The sequence below is a fragment of the Octopus bimaculoides genome, chromosome 1 (assembly GCF_046866305.1).
Source record: "Octopus bimaculoides isolate indiv1 chromosome 1, ASM4686630v1, whole genome shotgun sequence".
In the NCBI taxonomy this organism is placed as follows: Eukaryota; Metazoa; Mollusca; class Cephalopoda; order Octopoda; family Octopodidae; genus Octopus; species Octopus bimaculoides.
Genome location: NC_142928.1, coordinates 137,889,311 through 137,911,810, shown reverse-complemented (window position 1 = coordinate 137,911,810; position 22,500 = coordinate 137,889,311). Strand labels below are relative to the sequence as shown.

At 31.5% G+C, this 22,500-nt stretch overlaps 1 protein-coding gene across 1 annotated transcript in view; it reads right to left on the bottom strand.

Annotated features, from left to right (window-relative positions):
• Nucleotides 1-22,500, bottom strand: part of LOC106880113 (uncharacterized) — a 193,856-nt gene that overhangs the window by 47,908 nt on the left and 123,448 nt on the right. Inside the window, exons 10-12 of the mRNA XM_089352641.1 lie at nt 14,157-14,248; nt 6,709-6,762; nt 420-498 (exon numbers count right to left, since the gene is read on the bottom strand). Coding sequence (XP_089208767.1) covers nt 420-498; nt 6,709-6,762; nt 14,157-14,248 — 225 coding nt within the window. The remainder of the gene's footprint in view (nt 1-419; nt 499-6,708; nt 6,763-14,156; nt 14,249-22,500) is intronic.

Genomic DNA, 22,500 nt, shown 5'->3' with positions numbered 1-22,500 from the left:
AAAGTAAAAGTGTGTGTACACATACAGATATGTATATACAGTATCTTTTTCTGCCTCCTGAAGTTTTATGATGATAGGACACAATTTTATATAGGACACAATTTTATATAGGACAATGCGATGATAGTGGAGACAAAACAAAAGCCAGTAAAACACTGAGTGCTTAATCTGGATTCATTAATGGATGGAACTTGGATTTACCGTTTCAGCTAATGTAGAATGCAGTATTAGTATTAGTTACAATAACAGCCACAAAATGGTTACGTTAATGGTAACATATATAGCATAGTATAGATGTGCATAATGAAATGTAGACAATGGAATGAGGGACAGAGAAAGAGAGAGAGAGAGTGTGTGTGTGCGTGTGTGTGTGTGTATACATGTAAATTATGTAAATGCACAATGTAAAACATACATACCAACTGAATAAGCTATTTCAATCAAAGATGAACTTGCACGGGTTCGGTTATCAATGACAAACAACAACACTTCCGAAGCCTACAGAGAAAGAAAAGAAAAATGGGAAAACATTAGCAGAGATGCAGAAAAAGACACCTATTCATCAATTTCTGAATAAGATCTCATAATGTAAAAGGAAAGGAAAAAAAAATCTCCAAAATATCTTATTATCGTATGTATGCATTGAAACCAAGAGGTGGAGAAGTCGTGTACAGGCGCTTCATATTAAACTGACAGAATCAGCAATAAAAGTGGAAGCAGCTAAATATATATATTACAACTATGTTAAATGTTGCATTCCGTTTTCCTATTAACAAAGTTAAGCCTAATCTAGATTTAGAGGAATTTTATGTAAAATAATTGTTTTAACTAGTAATTTTTCTATCTAATTTCAGTTTTTGATAAGTAATGTGTTTCAATGCCCACTTTGTTGTAAATATAGTCTGCTGGCATAAAAAGTGTATCTGATTTTAATGTTATAGTCATGATGTTTGCCACTTTCAGTTTTCTGAATTTGTACATTACATTGGTCATCTGACATTTGTTCAAGCTTTTGTAGTTTGATAACACTTAAATATCATTATCACAGCAATCATTAATACCAAGTTTGTGATTGCATGTATTCAGATTTATGTTCTTCATTTTTTCACGAAAAGTTTGTCAATTTTATAGACTGAATCTTTTTGCTCCATCTAATAGACTGTGTAGCTGTTTGACTTTACTAGATTCATATGGGGTTTTTAAAAAAGACTTTATAGATTGGTTTTTAGTTTATTTATATCTATTGTGTTATTCTACTCATTTCTTTTTACATTGCTTCATTTGTAGAGAATTTATAGGCTCTTTAACATAGGGATTTCACAATACACATTTACTGTGTATCGGGATTAATTAGTGTTTATAGAGAATACTGATATATTTCCAGTGAAAAGTTCATCTGATGGTCTGATTAGCTCAAGCTGAGGTATATCAGTTAAATAAAAGCCATAGCCAGCAAGATATATCTAAAACCAAGGTTGTTGAGTCAAATTTTCATTTAAACTAAGGTTGATATAGTTATTTTTCAAGTCTTCCTTCAGACAATATTTTGAAATGTGTATATCAAAGTGATGTCATTGTCATGCCAATTGTAAAGTGAGTGAGCAGCATGCATGCATGTGTGTGTGTGTTGAAATGAGTTTTCTGCATTGGCCATGTTGAATACAATCAGATGTAGATCTGAGTGGAACTCAATTGTAATTCTAATCCTTTGTTGCAAGAAAACAGAATATTTGCCAACAGTGGTCAGCTTTCAATTGTAAGTATATGCAGATTGCATTTTTCATATAACCATTGGTAGGAATGATTTCTTTGGGTAGTAAATAGCTGTTCAATTCAGTTTCTTCTAAAATCTCCAAAAGAATTCATCTTCCTACTTAATATAGTTTGGCAATCCTATGAGCTGTGATTTTATCGGAGAAAAATTAAAGGTTATGTTGTTTAACAAACTCTTGTTAACACACAAAACTGAGAAACAAACAAAGCAAATAAGATGCATCTTATTTTGAAATGCAAATCTTCCAGATACTTAAAACTGATCCATGAAAGTCATCATAAAGTGACAGGTCACATGAAGGTTCATCAAAAATATATATACATTTGATATATAAGCAGGCCAGATAATCAACCCTTATGTTACCACAGTTCTGATGAAATACACTATTTTTGTTTCAATTTTGAAAATCCTGAAGAATTTAATGAAATTACTTTGTCATTATTAGGTCAGTATTTGAAACACAAAATGAAATTGATGCAAAATTTTAATTTAGATCACTTAAAAACAATAAGTTTGTATAATAGATTCAGAAAAGTCTCAAGCAGGTTGGAATAAAAAAAAAAAAAAAAAAGGTTCCCAGCAAAGAAGTTATGGCTAATATGACTATGTTACTGCTTATCTAATATGGCTCAGTTATCTTTTATATCTTACTTGTTTCAGACATTAGACTGCAGCCACACTGGGACACTACCCTAATAAGCTCGGTACTTATCCTATCAGTCTCTTTTGCCAAACTACTAAGTATAGAGATGTAGACACACTGACACTTATCAAGCAGTGGGTGGGGGACAAACAATCACACACAAATACATACAACAGGCTTATTTAAGTTTTTCCCTCAACCAAATCCACTAACAAGACTTTGGTTAGCTCAAGGGTAGAGTAAAAGAAACTTGCTCAAGGGGCTATGCAATGGGACTGAACCCTGAACCATGTGGTTGAGAAGCAAACTTCTTACCACATAGCCATGCCTGCACCTACTGTTACATCATTTAAATGTGAGTTACAGCTAATAAGCTAAAATTTTCTCTCAGTACTGCCAGTGTTCAAATATGATGCATCTTAGTGATCTGTGCCTGGAAAACACATCTAAAAGAATGCCATAAGTGCAATGCGTTGTTCTTATTGAATTATTGGAAATTTCCCATAGAGATTAGTACTGACATATGGAAGGATAAAGACAGAGGCTGTGACTGAATTTTGAAAATCCTAATGGAAAACAAATGCAGAAATTTAAACAATATTTGCATAACAAATGGCAATTATTGGATATTTACAATTCACATGTAGTTTGACCCATTGCTAGTTATTTTATAGTAATCTAATTGAAGAATTTAATCTATATAACCAAAATGTTGTTTGCATTAAAATATCTTAATTCTATAAGTATCTTATTTACCATATTCTTTATGAAGTTATTCTCAAGAAGTTAAGAAAATCATGAACAGATAAACTTGCTTTTTCTTGTGTGCATGTGTGTACATGGGGCTTCAAGTTTCACCTAACAGCTTATTCAACCAATGATGAGAAATTTTCCTTCACCCCAGTCTAGGGCTAAAATGAGAATGATCTTTTAAACTGTTACAATATTATATACATACGAGGGGGTGCTGAAAAGTTCTTGGCTTTAAGGATATCGCAAAAGGCCTGGTTGGAGGCCCAAACTTCTGAGTTCTTTTACAGGGCTTAGAAAACTGAAAGAACACTGCAATATGTGTGTGAATCTGAGAGGGAAATATATTGAATAAAATCATAATTAACTGATCCTCCTGTATTTTCTTTTATCCAAAGCCAGGAACTTTCAAGCACCCACTTGTACATAAACATACAAATACAAAGGATATTTGATGGCAAAAAAAATGCATGGGCATATTAGATGTTTCCCAATTTCAACAGTGCACTAGGAAAATAATTTTGAATGCATTAAAACAAGTAATTAGACCTCCACCACAAAATTTGTATATAGGATGTAGGGTGATTGAGAATTTTTTGGGGGAAATGTGCATCATATGCCCTCATACATTCATACAGAGAGAGAAAGAGAGAGAGAGAAAGAGAGCAATCTTTATATCCAGCTGAACATGGAGGCTTTGTTGGAATACCAAATACTTGCCTCTCAGTGTTCTAACAAAACATCCACATTAAGTTGGATATCCAGATAGCTTTTTGGTATTAATACTGCTTCTGTTGCTATATAATATTAAAAAGAAAAATTGCACAACTGTCTGTATAAACTGTTAGGTGAAAATTGAAGTTCCTGTCAAAACTAATCTTACAATAAATTTGAATTTACTTTTAGCATTGAGTTCACCACTACCACCACCAGTAAATGTCTTATTCTGAAAATTCCAACCGTAAAATTAACATTTCATATATATATATATATATATATATATATATATATATATATATATATGTATATATATATATAGATAGATAGATAGATACACACACACACACACACACACAGCCATTTATTCCCCTATTAGTTCCAAGACAAAGTAGATAAGACTATTTCAAAGAAACTATATTTAATAAGAATGATATATTCCATTCCATTAGATTGATTCCCAGAGTTGCACTGATAAAACAAAACAGCAACAAGAAACAAAAATACATTTTTCAAAGAAAATGCCTTCTCCATGTCACAGACACGTCAAAGAAAAGATTCCGTATCTAAATTCATTCAAATTACAATCCACTGTTTTCTCAATTTTATGTAATTTCCTATATTTGATACATATTCTGATCTAACATGATAATAAGCAGAATGCTTGATGTTTCTTTTATTTTAGGCTTCAATTAGATATTTTTTTCTCCCTTTTTTAAAAAATTTGATTTAAATTCTAAGATATCATTCATCATTTTAATTCAGTCATTGTAGGAAGAAATATATTGCTTTACTTTTACTTGCCAATGCACCGGATATAATATACACTATGTACAGAGAGGATTTGTTGGTTGACATTAAATTAAACAAGTTACTGTGTCTTAATGAGATTGTGTAGTAGCATGAAATATATAAACCATTTCTCTAAGATGGTTTCCCCAACATGTTTCTGGCAATATTAATGACTTTTTTTTTTTTGTTACATGATGTTCTAAAACTGAAAACTACCAGTGGTGTAAGGTGTGGTTAGATACTTTTAAAAAGTTGTATATGGCTGGTCGCTATGGAGCTTCAAGATTACAGGCCGTTTCATTACCCATTAAACAGTGGGCAGCATCTCTGCACACACACATGGATCCACATACTCAAAGAAAAGGAAGGAGCGTTTCATATTCATAACAGGTTTAAATGAACATTTTGCTTTCAACTAAATCTTAGTTCAAATTCATTTTTTATTAACCTTCTGTCATCTTTATTCTGAAGAAGAATTATCTAAAATATTAAATACTCCACTACCCATTGCAATTTCACTGTACCCTCTCCCTCTTGTGAACTGGAAACTGGGAAAAGATAAATAGGAGATTTTCAACACTACAAAGATGAGCTAAAGTCAACTCTAAGGCACACCAGCTTTGACACCCTGGCTTTTGAGATGACTGTAACCAACCGACAAAACATAACATAATATAATATTGTTTGAAAGAGAAAAGAGGAGGAGCAGGGGAGACAATGACAACAAAAGGCCAGACTGCAGCAACCACAACCGACTTCAACATTCACATGTAGCCAATTCAACCACATGTTCTATGTGAGGATTGGCTTCATTAGCCACATTTCCCCACTGGCATTAAAGGTCCAAATATTCATGCAGGAAGAAAAATTGATCCTCAGATCCAAGAGACAAGCAGATGACAAGATTATATAAAATCATTGTTTTGAGCATCATATTTTTAAACGAAATTCATTGAAGTAGATTTTTCTATGGCCAGATGATGCTCTTTTGGTCAGTCTGAGACTATAGTAGAAGACGCTTGCCCAAGGATTATATATACTCTTTCTGTTTGCATGACTACTACACTATAGGTTTACAATTATAGATTTAGTACAGGGGTGTACAAAACCCCTGCCTGCAGACACAATTGTGCCCGCGAGCCCATTTTATTGCATCTGCAGGCTGCTATACTTGTATATATAAAATACAGTAAATTTTTCAATTTCAAAATTTATACAATATTTGCATGCCTATTTGCAACATAGGTTGTGTTTCCACTATGACTTAAAATGGTTCGACTCGAACAGAGAATCGTCTGGTAATTGCCATTTGAATAAAAATTTTGTTATTACTATAAAACACATATTGCTAGGTTTGTACCACCCCCTTGAGACTAGCTGAAAAGTATAGAATACCTCATAAGTAATACAAACATCCTAAATTCAATGGCAGCATTAATGAAGAAATTACATAATCTAATGTCTTAAACTTACCTTTATTAATATATATCGAATTATACATAGATATATACAACATTTATACCGATATAAGAGTTAGAATTTGTGATCCGCCAGCAGACCTTTCTCTTAGGAAAATTTTGCCCACCACACTAAAAAAAATTTCCCCACCCCTGATTTAGTAGTTTCATGATAGAAATAAAGATAGCATACAATTTTTACTGCTTCACTTTGTTTCTATTCCTCTTTTGCTTAGTCTCTTTGCAATTCTTTATCACTGCACTAGTTTATTTTAGAAGTAATCCATAAAAATCCGTCTCTTATGTTTTGGAGAAGCCACTAGCTTGTCAAATTTACTTTCACCAGCAGAGTTAAAGGATGACAATTCATTCATAAATACTTGCTTTACACATTGTTTTCTAAAGGATTTTTTTCTTGAAACTCAAAGGTAGATTTATCTATTCTAAGAGATGTTGAGGATTAATTATGTCAATGTTTCAAAATATTTTGGATGAAAGAAGATTAATGAAGCAAGAAAAACATTTCACATTTTCATAGATTTAAAAAGAGCCTTCAGAAAGATTTTCCTACATACCATTTTGGCCTCATGTTCTTTTCCTATTTGATGGAAGTCCCATTTTTCCACTTGCTGGTAAAAAGAGAAAAAGAAACCTATTAGCTGAATTTTATCAGTATTATCTCAGTTTAGATCAAGATTATCAAGAATATACCTAAACAAATTATCTGATAAAGGAAAATGAAATAAGTTGAAATAAATGAAACTCCTATATTTGACCTACAAGATATAGCAGCCAGATTTCCTTTAAAGCATGCAACCACTTAAAGAAAAGAAAAAGGTGGAGGTATAATGGATAATGTATTCCTGGGTTTACAAAAATGTCTGGTTGGTCATGTATAGAATATCTGACCATAAAGTAACCTCATCAGGTGATTCAGGACTGAAAAACAACACCCCTTTTTATATATATATTTGTGTATAAAGTTAGAAGTTGCTAAGAATTAATATCGTAATACAGGTTTAAAATATTCTACTTTTGGCCTCATTTTTGCTATTTTTTAAAGAAAATAACAGGTCAAAAAAGAATTAAGGATGCAGAGATGGAAGAAACAATTCAGTTCAGTAGATACACATCAACTCTATCTTATCAATGCCAGTCTAGAAAACTACTGTAAAAACCCATGTAATTTGCACACCTGTGTAATTTATGCAGATGACTTTCAGAATAAAAATTGTTAAAGAAAGCTTTTACTCAGGTAAAACTCACACCCAAAAGTTTTCAGAATTACCGATATGGCCAGAGGGAAAAGGTTTTCAATTTAGTTGTATCTAGCATAATTTCAATTATTAGATTTTATTAAATTTTCATTGAATAAAAATAATTTCTGCTTAACAGGTATCACACTGAAAGCTATAAAATTATGAAGTGTTTGTGTTTATAATAAACTTTATTTTACATTTCTTGCCCACAAGAGATTATGTCTGATCTTTAGCATACTTCTATAAGTCTTCTCAAATCACAATCACAGGAAAAGTTGTTGATAATTCTTAACAAAAACAAAGCTGATAAATACGAACAAGTGTTGCAAACTAAGTTTAATTACCAATAAACATCAGCTTGGATGACACTTTACTCAACCGACAGAGGAAGGTGACCGATCAAACTGATTATGTAAACAGAATTCTGATTATTTGAAAGTGTCTTGTCTCAAGATCTGATTTTCTTCATATTCTTGTCAGAAACTTTGATATGGAGTATTGAAATTTTAATCTCTTTCTCACTTATAAAATGTCAAGCAAACTTTAAAATTTGTCATTACCGTTTTAGCCAGGAGACCAAACTGATAGTTTGGTAACCTGCTAAAATAAACAAAAATCGAAAGGTGAAAATAAACAGCTTTTGCAAGTTTAACTCAGTGTTTATTGAACAAGAGAGATGCGAAATTTAAGAAGCAACTTGTTAGAATATACACATCTGTGAGGAGACATAAGAATAGCAAAAATCTACTATGCCAAAAGTGGTAATACATACATTACAAGTGTTCTATGAAGAGAACATAAGATTGCTGCATAATTCAACATCAATGTGAAATGACATTAAACATCGTATAAGGTAAATTAAAGTTTCTGTAGGAACGCTAATTCATATTCACTTAGTGAGTTTACATGCACAAGGATGAATCATGATATTGTCGTTAGGTGCAGTAAGGGCTAGTAGCAGTGATGAATTTCATTGTCCTAATGTGGAGAAAGTAAGCAATAGCTTCCTGGAGGCAAACGCAAGCTAGACTTCTTAAGCAGAGAAAAACTGATCTATTTAAAGAAATTGTCAAGCTTCATTACGACAGATAGAAACTCCAAGCAATGTAAAATATGGCCCAGACCATGATTACTAGCATGAATGTCAAACTTCAAAAAGCAATTAACCATTTAATGGTTTTAGTAAATTTATACAGAAAAAGTAAGCATTATACTGTCCAGCATAAATAAAAGTCAACCTCATTTTTTCTGTAAAAACCTATTCTGACATTAAATGAGTCAACTTCCCATATGAATGTTTACATTTGTATGTCATTTTTCAACAAAAAATAATCTAAAAAAATTCTGGAAACGATCCACTCATGTAATTTACACACCCCCTAAAATTTATTTTTGTTTTAGCAAAAAAAAGTGATCAAAAATTACATGGGCTTTTACAGTACTTAAAAATCAGTTTGGTGGGGAAAAGGATAATGAATTGAAAATTTGTACAATATTTAAAAGTGAAGAAAAAAAGATACAATTTTGATATAGAACCAGTATCTGTTCATCCAAGTCATTAAAAAGGGTTGGCAGTAACTTAGAAATTGTACAACTCTTAAATTAATAACAATAAGATTAACAAACAAGATTACTAAATAAACAGAATAATTTACAAAGGGCAAGGAATTCACCTATCTTTGGCCAGAATATATTTGAAGCAGAAAAATAAAGTAACCAGACACTTCCAGCTAAGAGTGACCCAAATGCTAAAACTTCACATGAGAAATATCATTTGTAGAGAAAGAAATAAAAGGAGTTTGTGGTTTTATGCCATTCCAAAGAGTACAGCTCTAATACAGCTATTAGAGCAACACTCACAGAACAGAAATATCAAAACAGTGCAAGGAGTTTTAGAGAATTTATCAGAGTTGTTGTAAATTTTCAAATATCAACAAATCTGCTTAGAATTTGTAGTATAAAAAAGAAAATATATTCTAAATTGTAAAATACAATTTCTATGGAAACATTTTTCGAACTAGCTATTCATACAATGCTGCTAAGACAGTCTAATTGACATAGCAATGTTAAAAATCATTTGATGTCTGTTTTATCATGCTGTCATAGGTTCAATGGTTTGACAATATCCAGTGAGCTCCAATGACAGCTTTGACAGGATTTCAATGGCTGGATGCCCTTCCTAATGCTAAACACTTTACAGTGTATACTTGGTTCTTTTTCAAGCCATCAGCACTAGTGATGTTGCTGAGTAGCTTGCAAGACAGAAAGTAAAATATCTATCTAAAATTAAATCCATATATGTTAGAATATCAAAGAAGTATACCTTGCTAATATTATGGAACAAGGTATTATTCATAATGGCTAATGTCCATCCTCATCCATCAGAAAAGGTAGTTGCACATTAAGGGAAAATATGCAATATATGCAAGAGAAGATGCTGCACTAATTGTTGACATAGGAAAATATAAGCAACCTACTGGGTAGCAAAAACTAACAAAAACAATACACACACACTCAAAAAGGAAAACCAATAAAGATAAAAATATACAAGGAAATAATCTTAAATTTCAGAATATCGTGCACTGTTAATGAGAACACTAGATCAATACAAATAGTATGTATTGAATATCCATCCAAAGCTCTGCCAACATGGAAAACAGATATTCAAATGATCATGACTTAAACTTTGTCTGGTTGCTCAAACTTAAGTAATATTTGTCAATAAAATAAATACGTATTTTGCAGAAAGACTTATGTAAAAATTATTTGGAATAAAACATGATTATCTTAGAATATTTAGAATTATAAAAAAAGTTATTTTTATCTCTTTTACTTTCAGAATGACATTCTAGGAAGTAATCAAAGTGTATCAACATTTCACCAGTAATAATGATTCAGTGAAGAGAAAATGTCAATAAAGAAAGAGTGAACTTTAAATGAATGACAACATTTCCAGAGAGATGAACAAAATAAAAACAAAATAAAATACAAATATTTGGAGAAATGTGAAGCAGAAGACAATGAGATTAGGAAAAGCAGAAGAAGGTAATGACAGGAGAAGTAGAAAAAAATATTTGTTAGAAGTTCAGCTGGTTCACGTAAGTCAAGTGTTTAGAGGAAAACAATGTATTAACTTCATATGATATTCAATTTAGTTTTCTTTGTTTTATAAATTTTAACGAACAAAAAATTGCACTTCCTGTCAAAGCTTAAATGATAGGCCTCTTGGAGTGGAAAATTCACAAGATTATTAAATTTAAAGGTATCCAGACAAACAGCTCACTCCAGCATCAAAATCAACTCCACAAATTCTGTAAACAGATCTATTAAAATGTTTGTTTTCTAAGACCTCGAGATTATGTAATTATAAAGTAAGTTTCATTTTAAAATTGAAAAGAAAGCTAAGGTTTTGTGCTCTTTTTTTTTTAATGATACACCAACTCCAAAAGAAAATTAGAATGATTAAAATACTAAAGACTGCTAATTAAAAAAAAAAAAACTGATATTAAACATGTAGTTTAAATGTAATTTATCTTTTACTTGTTTCAGTCATCAGACTGTGGCCATGCTGAGACACTGAGAGTTTAGTTGAACAAATCGACTCCAGTACTTAAGTCTGGTACTTATTCTAACATTCTCTTTTGCCAAACTGCTTCGTTATGGGATGTAAACAAACCAACACAGGTTGTCAAGCAGTAGTAGGGGATAACCACACACACACACACACACAAACAGGGTCCCACACAGAGTCTACTAAATTCACTCACAAGGCATCGTTTGACCCAGTAGCAGATACAAACCCAAGATGCTGCACAGTGGGACTGAACCCAAAACCCTGCAGATGCAAAGCAAGCTTAACCACACAGCCATGTCAGTACCTATATATAATTGTAATAAATATCTCAGCTTGCTCTAAACTAATTATCATGGAACACAGAATAAATGTTTTTAGGGAAATTTAATCACTATTAATATTTTGATTTTGTTCAGATTCAAGCTTGTTCCTTCCTGAGAAGAGTATAAGAAAAACTGACTGAAGACTGTTGAAAACAATGAGACAGGAAAAGACATTGTTGCTGACCAAGTTAATTCAAAGAGGAAAGCTACCACAATAGTAAAGAAACAAAAATGTATTCAACATTGGCTTTAACAAGACCTAATCAAGAAATGAATAGTTTTTCTTTTTTCCACCTCTTTGCTTATATTTCAATAACAATGCTTCGGTATTTCCACTATCTGTTTTATCACCATCTGTCCATTTTCTCATTTACTATTTAGATATTGAATGGAATGATATTTAATCAAATAGAAATTTCCAGAGTTCACTATACACAGACAACAACTTTTACTTTGATGAAGATTTTGTTTTTTTTCTTTGTGTGGTTGTTGGATTATCATATTAAATCTAACATTTACAACAAAATGTTATTGGGTGGGGTGGGGGAGAAAGTAATGCAGAGAATGGAGAAACAGAAGCACCAACTATGAAATTAACAATGTGCTAGAAATATATTAACAGTTGCCTCTAAGCAAAAGTCAAATGTTAATGATCTTCATGAAGTATTATTATTATCATTATCATCGTTATAATAATAATTATTATTATTACAAAGGCAGCAAGCTGGTAGAATTATTAATGAGTCGGAGAAAATGCTTAGCAACAGTTCTGACATTTTACATATATGGGTTCAAATTCTGTTGAACTTGACTTTGCATTCTATTCTTCTGAGGTTGATAAATTAAGTACCAGTTGAAAACTGGGGGATTGATGTAATCGACTTACCTACTCTTTTAAAGCAGCTGGCCTTGTGCCAAAATTTTAAATCATTGAAAGTGGCAAGTGGGCAGAATCATCAGCATGCACGGAAAAATGCTTTGTCAAATTTCTGACTGATTACATTCTGAGTTCAAACTCTGCTCAGGTCAACTTTGCCTTTCATCCTTTTGGGGTCAATAAAATAACAGTAGAGCACTATGGTAGATATGATCAACTAGCCCTCTCCCCCAAAATTCCAAGCCTTATGCCTACAGAAAAAAGAACTATTATAAAACACCAAGACCTGAGTCTAAAACAGCCTCTTGAAATAGTTATAAGAGACAATTGATGGTTTAAAAAATTTAGTAATTATAATTTGTTCTCGGAAGAGGAATATTTTACAAAATTGAAACCAACTTAAAAAATGAAATAGAATTTCTTACTCAAAGACTTTTTTCGTCTGTAATAAGTCAGCCAATAAATTATGGATTATGTGTCTAACATATACACCATATTTTAACATGTATAAGGAACCCTTTTTTGTCAAAAATTAGGTTTAAAAAATATAGGAGTTTCTTATACATGGATAGTATTAGAATCCCTTACAAAACCCTTTTCCAAATTTTAAGCCCCAAAAATTAGGGGGTTCCTTGTACACATTAAAAATTTTAGTCATAAATATTGTTGCTTTGACTTACAGTATTTTAACACCTTCAATTTAGCTTACAACTGGATGGACCAATTTTCTTTTTTTGTGCAATACTATTTATTTAAATGCCAACAACTAATAAAACATTCTTTACTACTTTCAATGCAAAACTACTCTCAGATATCATTAAAAATCTGAAAAGCTGTTATTGAAAGTTTAAGTGGAAGCCAAAAAAATAATTACAGGATATACTATTCCAGTGAGAATAATGGGTGACAAGTTCCCAATTCTAATCCTTCCCTTGCGGTTCAGTTGATTTTTATATTATTTAAGTAACATCAGATGAGTAAGCTGCTTTTGTTGACCACAACACTTCTGCATTCAGTTATTTTAGCTAAAAACAGGTTTTCAAAATAAGGGTTTCTGTGATTCATAAAATTACAGTTTTTCTTTTACAGGTTTTGGGTATTTCTTTCTTAACCCAGCAATATCCAGCCAAAATATTCTGTTTTATGTTCAAACTAGACCAATTTGGCCTTTCACACCTACCGTACAATGCCATTCTAAAAAAAATAAAGTCACATTGAATTCTCAAAGCCACATGATATTCTTTTATTTGTTTCAGTCATTTGACTGTGGCCATGCTGGAGCACCACCTTCAGTCAAACAAATCGACTCCAGGATTGATTTTTTGTAAGCCGAGTATTTATTCTATTAGTCTCTTTTGCTGAACTGCTAAATTACAGGGACATAAACACACCAACATTGTTTATCAAGTGCTGGTGGGGGGACAAACACAGACACACAAATATCTACATATGATAGGCTTCTTTCAGTTTCTGTCTGCCAAATCCACTTACCAGGCTTTGGTTGGCCTGAGGCTTAGAAGACATTTGCCCAAGGTGTCATGCAGTGGGACTGAACCCAGAACCATGTGGTTGAGAAGCAAGCTTCTTACCACACAGCCATGCCTACACCTATGATAATGCACAATTAATTCAAATCATTGTGAATGAATTAGCATTACATTTTACAGAGTAATCTAAATGCAAAAGGGTTAACTGTTGGTTAGATGCAATAATTATTTTATTGTTCAAGAACCCCTTTCCTTATAGAAGAACTAGTTAACAGTTATAAACAGTAAATAAACAGACCATTAATTCTATTCAGCCTTTTGATGCAATAAAGTTCATACCAAAAAACAAAACCAAGTCATCAGATGTACTTTGAAGTGGCCAAATGATAATCTCATTCATCTGGTTGGTTACTTGTAGTTGTATTAACTGCAGATTACCTACCAACATCAATGGACAGAGCAAAATGAGGAATAGTGAAACAAAACAGTCTAATGTTACCTACCGGGTTGAAATAGCTGATACCTTGTTTTTCTAAATATGGGACAGCACAATCAGAACGCCAAGTTGTTGGATTACAGGAACCACCAAGGAATACTGGAAATTTTAAAGAAATGAAATTTAATAGAAAATATTTTGTTGAAAGAATGTAACAGATTTGTCAAGATATAAAATATGAAGATACATTTTAAACATTAAAGGTCAACATATTTTCTTGCAAACTTAAAATCTTGACTGGGGTAATTTTGGTAAGTCTAGAAATTTAAACTTTGCTGCTGGAGCAGGAATATTTTTAAAAACTGAAGCAGAAACTCAAATGGAAGTAGAATTAATTTTTCAAGCCAAATTTATCTCTTGTCTTTAACAATATTTTAGTCAACATAAATATGTCAAAGACAATTATATTTCAAGATATTGGAATAAAAATGCTGGGTTCTTTGCTTGGAGAAAAAATCTCAAAGCAGAACTAGGAAAAGAAAAATTGAAGAGAATAAGGTGAAAGGTAAAGGCTGAGAACAAGAGATAAAGGGTGAATATAAAGTTGGATTTAATGGGAGAAACAAATCATTCTAGAATTAATGAGAAGGTCACTGACATCAAAGTATATTGATATTTCTTTTTAATTCAGACTTCGTTTCTTACATTTTAGCATCAGTCAAGGAATATATGATGTGGTTGATACCTCCTAATATTTCTATTAGTTTGAGTAAGATATTTAAGTTATTAAACCATATATGCCCATAAAAAATGAAGTCTTAAAATTTTACTATATTTAGATTAAAAGTTATGGTAAGCTTTCACAATCTGGAAGAGAAGGACAGTATGCAACTGTTAGTCACGAGTGTCTACCTAGTGAACATTTCATATGCTCAGTCAGATGCTTCCCAGTGAGTTCATGTCCAAATAAGTAGGAGCAGGTTTTGCGTTGTGAAAACGCAACCAGGGGTATATATGGGTTAAGACAGTATGAAGATCCTATTAAGCACAGGCTTGAATCTAAAACACCAAAACAAAACTATTTCATACACGTAAGCTTTTCATTATTGATACAAGTACATGACCATGAATAACTATTGATGAAATCAGAACAAAGAGAAATATAAAATGGGAACAAATGGTTTGTAACTGAAGTCATGCTACAAAATTGAGGAAAATCTACTGCTACTGCTATGAATAGCTTAGAAAGCAAAGTAAATAAAATGCTCGAGAGTTCTTTGCTTATGAAGGAACCGAAAAATAAATGAACAAATAAAGAGATAAAAAAGACATCTATAAAATGAGTAAATTTAAAAGAGCCTTACTTGAAAATAAGTAGCTAATAACAGAAATGTAAGATAATTACCTTCTAGAAACAGTTGAAGAATAAAAAAAAAAAAAAAAATGTGAGAAATTAACTAGGATTTAATGGCTTGTAACAAAAATAAAAAATACTAATTGAAGGTGCAAACAAAAATAAGCATACTTTTACATTAAGACCATTTTAATCAGCCATGATGTTAGATTAGCATGAAAGAAAATTCAGAGAAGTTTAGGTGTGAATCCTGTGTTCATTTCTGGCTATTTTATTTCAGTTGTTTCTAATAAAAGCATTCTATTAGCTGATGTTCTAATCCCAAAAGAACACAAATGAGCTACATAGCTACCTAAACATATATATGTGCATTAGATGCATACACGCACACTCAATGAGATTACATTCCCAAAGATGAAATTGCTTTTGTAGCTGTCTTCTATACAACTTTTTAGTTTAATTTTCAATGCAGATATAGTCTAAAATAAGATCTTTGTGAAAGAAGTAAATGTTTAAAATAGAAATCAGAAATATATACTAAATTTGTAACATTAGTAACATTAAGAATATTTCAAATAGTTCGCTTCAATAAAAGTGAAGAGAAAAAAACTAATGAGAAAGAATATGAAAATACTGGCAGGTGTTCCAAAAATAAAGGTATGAAGTAAGCAGACAACTAATTTGGAATGAATACAGGACAAAAATAAGATTGTACAATTTTGTTTATAACAAGCTGAGGGAGAGAGAATCAGATGAATATGGTCAGATGATCAAGAAACTTCAGCAAACACTATGCTTTTACTGTGATTATGGGTTATATAATACAATCCATAACAGATAAGAATCAATGGCTGTAGGGTAATTCCTGCAAGTGAAAGAATTTCTAGCAAAACCAAATAGAAATCCGGTCTATTTGCCATGTAGGAACTCTTAAAGAGATCTCTTAGATTCATTCACTATAAAGTTTGATTAGGCAATTGACAATGCAAATCATTGTCTTCTTACAATAAACATGTTCTATAGGGGAGAATATTAGGTAAGCAGTAATGTTCACATCTTTTCCAAAGGAATTAGGAACATAAATGGAACAATAGCCTCAACTGAGAATCAAGAGTTTGTTACAGGTTGTTGATTCAGAATTTGTGTTAATGTGGCCACATTAACCACAAAATAAATATAGCAGTTTAAGATCAAGAGATAAACATTAACACTTAGAAAAATAAGACAACTAGCTGAAATATCTGGAATTATAAGTATAATTTCCTGTGAGAATGACCAGGAATGAGAAATACTTAAGATGAACTAATTTCTTTCAGGCTTTATTAAAGATGGCTATCAAATATAAAACTACATGAATTACAGGATCCTTGGCAAGATGACATTTTCCAACTACCTAGATAACCATAGCTGCTGAAAGTATTATACAGATTTCTAAGCAAAATGTGACCAAAAAAACAGAAATTTTTTTAGAAATTTTTAAGAGAAAGAAAAAGCTAAAATATCTATGTACCAGTAGCCAAAAGTAAGTTTTTCATTTTTTTTTTTAAACAAGACTATATTATACTGAACCAACTATACAGTATTGATAATAATCCCAACCTAGCAAGAAGTAGATGTTGGCAAACTAAATGCAGTAAACAAATAATACCTCTCCAACTAAATATGAAACATTGATTTAATGTTTGGGAATGCAGATTGAACTCGTGACCATGTGGTCGAGTAGCAAACTTCTTAACCACACAGCCATTGACAAATATTACATCAACTGAAGCCTTATGAGTGAATTTGGTTGATGGAAACTCAAAGAAGCCCATCATGTAAGTGTGCATGCATGTTTGTTTTTCTCCTTGCCTTGACATCATATGATGGTTGTAAATGAATGTTACTGCCATCCAAGTGATCTTTCATTCCCAGTTTTCCATTAAAAAAAAACATCTGGCAATGGGGAAATATTAACTTATGTGGAAATCAGATTTTCTATTGCCTAACTAGTTCTGTCCAACTCATGCAAGTATAAAAAACATAGGCACTATAACTGACGAACATTTGACAATGACTTCATAGACATATCTGACAAGATTTCTTTTAAAGAAGTTGTCCAGTTTTTTTGGGTTTTTTCTTTTTATGAAACTATTTAATCTCAGTATATTACTGGTATTTGAAAACAGTAATGGATAGGTAAAAAAAAAACAACTCCCATAGACAGAATTTAGAGTAAAAATGTTAATGCGTCTAACTAGATGCTGCAAATATTATATAGTAAACTTACTATCTCTGTATCTCTATTGATTTAAACACAAGTATATATATTTTCACTATGCCAAAGTAAGCTTTGGTTCTGATTTTAAAATTTTCTGATGTTTGAGTAAGACACTAGACAGCTATATTGTTTCTGTCAATTCCAATAGCCTTTCAAATTGCAATATGATATTGATTTCCTTTGTTTAAGAATAAAAACTTTTTTTTTTTATCTGACAGAAGAGTTTTGGCCAATGTAATTGACTCCAGCATATTATTAGCTCTTAATGCCCCCACCCCCAGCCATAAAATGTAATGCAAAGTTGACCTTGAAGGAACTGAAACTTAGGTCAGCAGAAACCCCATGTTAGATAATGATAGAACAATCAGTCCAGTTCTCATATTTCAGCAATATCTACTTTTCTCATATCTAGAATATTGGTTTCTTAGAAAATCGTAAGGTTTCCAGTTTGTAGGCAAGAGGAAATGAAAACACTAGTTATGCTATTCTTGAAAGAATTACCTATGTAAGTGGAATACAAAAGATACATCAAAGAATAGAAATCAGGTCAGAGGCAGCACAATGGAAACCCACTAGCTTAAAGTAATTGCCCCTATACCTGAAATACCAAGTGTAAAATAATTGAAGAAATCAGTCATTCAGCAACTTTTATTTAAAGTAATCGGAAAGCGGACGTTAAACTACGATGATGATGATGACACACACACACACAAACGTCAATAAAGCTGGTTATACACCAGGTAGAAATATAGTCAGCACAAAATATTGAACTTTCGTCAATAATAAATCATCAAAGAAGACTTTCCTCTTCATTCACATGCTAAATGCTGTATTCAAATATTTGAACTTACTACAAAAGTGTATCAATCAAATTTTGGTTGCTCGAATTTTTATCAGTTAAAATATTGCAAAAGGAGGGCATTAATGGAAAAATCAATAATTAGCTCTGACTTTCTACAGCTAATTTTCTTTACATTTTATGTATTTGCTTTACACTTTAGCTCTTCTCTGCTAACATGTTGACATTGTTCAAAGTTTAGGTCTTGACAAATTTACCAACCAACCATTCACCTTCACCCAAATTTTTGTTTATTGATTTGAATAAAATAAAGCAATTTATTTATTACTTTAACTGCAAACAAATTAATTTCTTTTTTCATGTTGACAAAGCTGAATTGTGCTTATCTAAAAGATACAGTAGATTAGGTCAAAATTATACACAGATCATGAATATTCTAACACAAATATGAAGCATATTTCTCACATGAGATGAAAAGCAAGTACATTAAAATAATAAAATACACTTAAAAAACATAAGCAGTTCAAAATTTATGTTTTTGATCCTAAGTTTCAATATTTGGAATCAAAAATAGTCATCACTCAACAAGTATTATTGGCGTTCATAGATTGAAGTGCATTTATATTTATATATATTTGACTTCAAAATAGCTATTTCCAAATTAGCATTCTTTTGATCTAATTAACTAACCAATATAGTATGACTACAATTTAAAAACCGAAAATTAAGATTGGATAGCCATGCAAAACGGCATCTGTCAATCAAGAGACTGCATTTCAGAACCTTCTGATTTTACCATTATGTAAACACTTTCTCTGAAGTTCTTAAAATGCTGGGAAATACCATCCTCTAAATTACAGTCGTGTTTTTTCCCCAGTAAGAATGTGTGCAGGCTGTAAGAGCATCTCAGTAAACATGGCAATGATGCATGCAAGGAAAACTATATAGTTGGACGTATACGGAATTGATCATATATACTTGGAGAAAGTGCTGACAATAGAAGTTGCTTACAGTGTAACTTGACCAAAGAAAACTTGTGAAAGAGTCATTGTTTATAATTGCATATTAAGTGGCAATCTCTTAAAATGGATGGAACATGTGGAAATAGGAGAGCCAGGAAAACATGGGATAAAGTACTGAAGAATGAATGACCTCAGGATGCTGAATCTTTCAGGTGAGATGAGAAAGGACTGAGATGCCTGGCACCTTGCAGTACTCAAGACAAGCATTCCACAGCAGGAATGTTAAGACCAATCCTTCTGGTGATGTAAAGCACTCATGGCAGGGCCACATTAAAGCACCCAACACACTGTAAAGTAATTGGCATTAGGAAGGACATCTAGTCATAGAAACCATGCCAAATCAGACTGAAGCTTGCTAGCCCTGGTCAAACTGCCCAACCCATGCCAGCATGGACAGCTGATGTTAAATGATGATAACAGAAATAAGGCGGTGAGTTGGCAGAAACGTTAGCACGCCGGGTGAAATGCTTTGCGGTTTTTCGTCTGTCTTTATGTTCTGAGTTCAAATTCCGCCAAGTTCAACTTTGCCTTTCATCCTTTCGGGGTCGATAAATTAAGTACTAGTTACGCACTGGGGTTGATGTAATCAACTTAATCCTTTTGTCCTTGTTTGTCCCCTCTTTGTTTAGCCCCTTATGGGCAATAAAGAAATAAGAAATAAATGAGAAAACTAGACAAAACTATTTTTACCAGAACCACTTGTAATAGAGATTAATATTTTAATATCAAAATTTTAAAATCAAAACATTTTAAAAGGATTGAAATGTTAAACACCTTAAAGTCTTATTAAAAACTCACAACTATCAAGCATTTGATTTTTCAGTAATAGAATTCTGTTCATGTCTTTAGTTCTTGAATTAATATTTCTAAGATTTATAATGTTGATATTGAATAAACAAACAATTAGCTTAATTAGACTTTACACCCGTGTGCGTGTGCGTGTGTGTGTGTGTGTGTGTTTTAAAAACTTTTTCAATCATGTGGTTTCAGGTTCAGTCCCATTGCATGGCACCTTGGGCAGGTGTCTACTCTATGAGCTGACTAATGTCTTGTGAACTTGGTAGACAGAAACTGTATGGAAGCTCATCGTGAGTGTTTGTTCCCCTCACAACCCTCACTTAACTGGTGTTGGTTGGTTTACATCCCATAACTTAGCAGTTTGGCAAAGGAGTTTGACAGAATAATAAGTACTGTGATTGACCTGTTCAACAAAACGCCTTCAAGGAAATGGCCACACTCCAGCATGGCTGCAGTTGAATGACAGAAATAAATAAAAGATAATAGAGTTTAGTACTTAGTGATAGATAAAAGGGAAGGAGTGGAATTTGATCGAGTTAACGATAGGAATAACACTATTCCAGAGAATGGGAAACAAAATGCAATAGAATATGTATCTTCACCCACTTATCAAACAGGCTCTTATTTTACAAAAACAAAAAAAAAATCAACCAGTTATCTTTGAGTAGAATGTCATTCTAACTTATTGAAGTTAGACAATGGTTATGAGACAATCATCAATTTATGCCTGGCCCATCCATGCTGGCATGGGTTCGATGGGATAGTGGTTTACAGCTAGATTCTCTTCTTGATGCCACTCATTATAGTCACCCGATAGGAGGGTAATAATAAGAGATAATTAAAATGTCTGATTCACAGAATCAAAAACCAGATTCTCAACAGCTAAATGAAATATTAAACAGATAACCAGCCAATACTATAACTATTCAATGGCTACAGCATTCTTATAACAAAGCATATTCTTAAACAGAATTCCAATAATAACAATGAAATGGCTGCAAAGACTTGGAGCACATAAACTTTAATATTAGATGTCAATAAGGCCTTGGCAATGGTAGTGTCCTTTGTAAACAATGGGAAATTATTAACAGTCTCTCTCCCTTCAAAAGCAAAGTGTTGGCTGTTATCGCATTGAAATGCTATCATTAAATTCAACCACTGTATTGAGTGTATTGATGTCTATGAAGACATGAAATATCTAATTAGAACACATATTGGATTTATTAATATAGATGTATAGTGTGTACATATGATATAATTGGCTTTGAAGTTAATTAAATCCTCTAAGAGAAACTGCATTACCAACAAGGCTTTTCTAGCAGTATCTAGAAATGTGATCACTTCCTACACACATATGCACACAGTTTTTATATATACACACATATACATACAGTTTTTATATATACACACATATACATAGTTTTTATATATATACACACACATAGTTTTTATATATATACACACACAGTTTTTATATATATACACAGTTTTTATATATATACACAGTTTTTATATATACACACACATAGTTTTTATATATATACACAGTTTTTATATATACACACAGTTTTTATATATACACACACAGTTTTTATATATACACACAGTTTTTATATATACACACAGTTTTTATATATATATATATACACACATATACAGTCGTCATATATATATATATATATATATATATATATACATACAGTTTTTATATATAAACACATACATACAGTTTTATATATACACAGTTCTTATATATACAGTTTTCATATATACACATACAATTTATATATATATGTATACACACATATACAATTTATATATATATGTATACACACATATACAATTTATATATATATGTATACACACATATACAATTTATATATGTATACACACATACAATTTATATATATATACACACATATACAATTTATATATATATACACACATATACAATTTATATATATATACACACATATACAATTTATATATATATATATATATACACATATACAATTTATATATATATATATATACACATATACAATTTATATATATATATATATATACACACATATACAATTTATATATATATATACACGCATACAATTTATATATATATATACACGCATACAATTTATATATATATATACACGCATACAATTTATATATATATATATA